This window comes from Rhopalosiphum padi, chromosome 1 (genome assembly GCF_020882245.1).
Source record: "Rhopalosiphum padi isolate XX-2018 chromosome 1, ASM2088224v1, whole genome shotgun sequence".
Classification (NCBI taxonomy): Eukaryota; Metazoa; Arthropoda; class Insecta; order Hemiptera; family Aphididae; genus Rhopalosiphum; species Rhopalosiphum padi.
In genome coordinates, this window is record NC_083597.1 from 15,527,488 (window position 1) to 15,532,315 (window position 4,828).

A 4,828-nucleotide genomic window follows, 5' to 3' on the forward strand; every position below is an offset into this window, starting at 1 on the left:
GTGATGTGTTCCATTTTTGAGTACAGAGCTTTTATATTTTTACCAGCTTTAACCATGTATGGAGCTGCGTCGCTGACAAACAATAAAACATTATCGTATTTTACTCCATTTTGAATTACCTATATTTAGATTATTAAGTTGTATCCATAGAGTAAAGAATATTGCATCAGAGATTTAATACTGCTAGTATATTTAATCTTTGGCAGTAAAATGTATAAATACTATATGTCTATATATTATACTTGTATATTATACAAATATGCATTAAAAACGAAAAAATGACCGAAAAAAGCTAAAATATGTTCTAAAAATGAAAAAATATTGAAATATGCAAAAAAAAGCAAAAAAATGCAAAATAAAAATTTCACCTTTGAAGTCTCTGTTACATGAATCAAATTATAAACTTGGAAAGCATTGTCTAGGATTAATCAAAAAATGATGCATTTTGCATTGGAATCCGGGCCCTACTAATTACATTTATGTACCTATTAAAAACTCAGATTATTTAAATATGACACCAAACCATAATATATGTACATTGATTTAAAAACTAATTATTTACATTTCAAAAGAACAAGTCTATGTATTCTGACAGATTTTATGTTTCCCGCATATATTATAAACTTATAGTACATCTATTTCAGAGTGATTTCAGTCGTAGTGCAGATTTGATCAATCCATATCATTTTTGGATTAAAGATTGCAAATATTATTCCTGGGGTGTCTCGCATAAACGAGAGACAGCTAAGCTTAAAATTTGTTGCGGTGTTGTAAATTCAGTATGGTTGAAGCTATTACTTGTTGCCAATAATACTTATTATTTTTTTATAAATATAAAATTCCCAGTATGATTAATATTGATATAATAAATTATTTGAAAGAAAACACATTTTGAGTATTCAATTAATGGTTATTAATCAACAAATTAATTCTATCTTTTTTATTTAATTACCAATATTAAATTATTTTAAAGTTTTGATGTATCCTGATTGGCAACTTGTAAACCCAACCATTAATTTGATGCCATATTTATTATATCATCTGACCAGTAGGATTCTGTAAATCTACACAAATGCTGTGTTTATTTACAGTCCAAGTCAGTGGTATTTTGTCATCATTTGTGATGGATGGTGTCATAGCTTTTTTTGTAATTACATAGACCTTGGAAGATCAAACACTGCCCTTTTATAACAACAATAATAATTATAATAATAATGACAATATTAGTTATAAATTTATAATACAATTAAAATATTATTATTATTTTTATTATTTATGCTAAACTGTTTCGATGTATTATCTGCTAAAGTATATGTGTCTTGCGCAAACTGAAAATACTTCTTCGCCACATTTATAAATATTGCTTATGTTGTTTCATTGGCTATATAGAATAAACAGATAAAACTTGAAGATGAAAAATCAATTAATGAGAAGTCCGAAGTAAAATGGCCAGTTAAACGTAGTATGTCAATGCTTTTTGAATTAAATTATTGTTATTTTTATTAATTGATTGTTTTAAATTACCTAATTTATTTTCATAATAGAGATTAATAAGGAAGAACGGAAAAAGCGACTGAATGCTCAAATGCGTCGCTTAGTATCACCCAAAAGTCCATTAATGGTATTTTCTGAGTTGTTCAAAGATGTACCAATTCACTTACAAGAGCACCCACTTCATAATGTTATGAGTTATACTGCTACACTCGAGGTAAGATATAATTGAATTAAATAATTTGATTTTGTTTCTTGTGAAATAATGTAATAATTAATAATTATACTTTAAAAATATGTAGGTTGATGGTCAAATATATTCTGGAAATCATATTTCCAAGACTCAAGCCAAACAAAAGGCATGTGAAAACTTCTTGCGCATTATGTTAGCAAAAAAAATAAGTGAACGATCTGGTAAGTTAAAAGTATTGAATTAGTTAACTTTTAATATTGTTTATATAATATATATATATATACTAGCATACCCGTCTCAGCTCCGCCCAAAATTTTAATTAATAATAACAAATTATTTATTAATTTTATCGGACTAAATTTATGTTTATGTCATTCTGTGATGTCCTCTTTAATTTAAAAAAAAACTGCACGACAATTGAATAAGTTGTTTCGGAGTTTATTCTGAACATACAAACAAACGCTATCATTTTATATATTAGTATAGATATATTGATATATATATAAAAAATGTCATATATTTTATTAGAAAAAAAAGAAGAATCCCCGATGGAAGTTGATATGGAAATTGGAGAAAATAGTTCAGTATCAAAACCTAAAGGACCACCACAGGAAGATTTCCCATGGACACATTTTGCTTCATTAGCTATGCATAACTTAATAAATCAATGGGAACTACAGCCTGTTGTTACAAAAGCTAATTATGTACAAGAAGAACCAAATGTTATCAAATCACAACCTAAGGTGAATAATTATTGTAATTTACCATTTACAATTTATTCTAAACTAACAGTAATTAATACAAATTGATTGATTTTGAATTTGCTGGAATAGAAAGTAATATAATATAGTTATGTTAAAATTAGGACTTTTATTGATTTTTTTTTAATTATTATTATAAGAATATTAATTAGTTATACCATTGGTTCTTCAATATTTGTAATACATACAGTTCTGAGAATGTTTTTTTGTAATTTTTTTCCAGGGTATACATAGTATCTATAGCCTAATTGTTAAACTCAAACTATTAAGAGGGCATCACACCTGCATGTGTTGTCTCCATCTTACAAGTGTGCAACATAGTAAATTTATGCTCAGAAGATCACGTTTAGCTCCATTAAATTAAAAATTATAGTGAATCGACCTATTATGAAACTTGATGGTAAAAACATTATCTGTGTTTATATGTTAGTTTTTTAGCATGTTATGTGTATATAATATAGTGTAAATTAAAAATGCTCATAGCTCACTTAAAAACTAAATAATTATTAAAATCTAAAATTCAAATATAAAAATAATGTTTTTACCATCAAGTTTTATAATGGATCGATCGCACTCTAATTTTTTAACTGACGGAGCTAAACGTGATCTGCCGAGCGTAAATTGATTATGTTGCGCAATTATAAGACTGTGACAATTTATACGGGTGTTGTGTCCTCTTAAGGTTGAATATTTAATAACAATATGCAGTATCTTTATAGATAAATTAAATTAAATTTTATTTCTTATTTTATTCCCTTTATTACTCGCGTAATAAGAAATTTAATACTAATTTAATTTCATATTTTGTTACCTTGGCTTTTAAATGTATACATGCATTATATTATAATTTTTTAACTTAACCCCATTTATTTTAGACTGGAGCCATGAGAAAGTTTCCTGAAAACCCGAAAAACTGTAATCCAATACAGTTAATAAATCAAATGAAGCCTGGTGTAAAATTTGTTGAAACAATAATTACGTCAAAAACTAATTTTTTTTTTCAAGTAAACTGTGTAATAGACGATGTTCCATTCACTGGACAAGGTAATATTTTTTGTAACATATTACATTATATATTTTATTTGTAAATGATTTAAAAATTCCATTTAATGTAAACTCTCATATGATTTTTTTATATAATCATTTTATCATATATAACATAAATAAAAGCCTAATATTAGTTTTAATTTTATGTATTGACAAAATAGTTTATTCAAATAAAGATGTATATAACAAATTTTGGTTGGATTAGTAGGTATTTATATGAAAAAAAAATTTCAATTAATGTCTAACTATTATATTTTATAGGATCGACAAAAAAAGCAGCCAAAAAGGAATGCTGTATTGCAGCAATAAAAAGTATTTGGCAATTTGATTTCCATGCCATAGAAGATAATTAACTCATTAAGAAATAAATTTGATATTTATAATAATATACGTTTGTGTACTAGTTATTTTTATTTGTCAACTGTATTTATTTTATTTTATTATCGATTAGAATACTTATGAGGTTATTATTATATGGACATAGTATTAACTATTAATTTTAATATTTATATTTTTTTTCATTATAGTAATATGGAATTAAATAACATACTTAACGTATAATGGATTAGAATCACCCTAATCCTGAAGTTATTTATTTAAATCTATATAAAATAGATAGATTATTTGTATATATATAAATGTTTTGTCTATTAATATACTTTGAAAAACAAATTACATAAAATAATACAAATTACTCCAATATTAGAATCTATATATTCGAATTAGAAATTTACCATTTTGTTGCTATCGTACACTCGAGTATCAATTCTCTAGTCCTTGACAATTGAATGTTAAAATTGTGTCTTAACATTTTTTAGAAATACTTAAGTGAGGAGTGACAGTTCTAGTAATAGAATTTTTCGGTAAGATAATTGTTTGTGTTGGAAGAGATTGATCAGGATTGCTAACTCTCAGACACTATTTTATTCAGTGGCACTGTGGCAGACTGGACGACCGGAATACCAGGAAATTTCCCGGTGGGCCACTGCTCGTATAAAATATATATTTATTAATATTATTATTCTGAAATTATAAATTAAAATATTACCTAATAAGTAATAAGTATGTAATATTATTAAACATAAAAACCTAGGTTTTCGTCGCGATTCGTACTTTTTCGTTACAAATCTCTAGTCAATAACTCTCTGCGGTTTTATAAATTTTTGATTCCATACTAATATCGAAACAGATGCCAATAGCATTATAGGTAACAGTTGGTAATAACTAGGATATGATAACTAATACCCTAAACATTATGGTCATAAATTCACAATAAATGTCCCATCTATAAAATATGTATTAGGTTAGTGTCGTATTGATTGGTAATGCATAAGCA

At 25.8% G+C, this 4,828-nt stretch overlaps 1 protein-coding gene across 1 annotated transcript; it reads left to right on the plus strand.

The window, feature by feature from the left end:
- Positions 1-1,072: 1,072 nt before the first annotated feature.
- Positions 1,073-4,041, plus strand: LOC132932347 (uncharacterized). Its single transcript, XM_060998673.1, has 7 exons — positions 1,073-1,147; positions 1,390-1,462; positions 1,545-1,708; positions 1,794-1,905; positions 2,213-2,427; positions 3,321-3,489; positions 3,754-4,041. The coding sequence occupies exons 1-7, from the start codon at positions 1,073-1,075 to the stop codon at positions 3,843-3,845; spliced, it is 900 nt and encodes a 299-aa protein (XP_060854656.1). The 3' UTR covers positions 3,846-4,041.
- The last annotated feature ends 787 nt before the right edge of the window (positions 4,042-4,828 follow it).

Excerpts from the sequence above, each read along its gene's own strand:
- LOC132932347 (XM_060998673.1), top strand. The coding sequence starts at position 1,073 with ATGCTGTGTTTATTTACAGTCCAAGTCAGTGGTATTTTGTCATCATTT. Across the intron at positions 1,906-2,212 it reads AAAAATAAGTGAACGATCTG|AAAAAAAAGAAGAATCCCCG; the intron begins GTAAGTTAAAAG and ends ATATTTTATTAG. Across the intron at positions 3,490-3,753 it reads TGTTCCATTCACTGGACAAG|GATCGACAAAAAAAGCAGCC; the intron begins GTAATATTTTTT and ends TATATTTTATAG.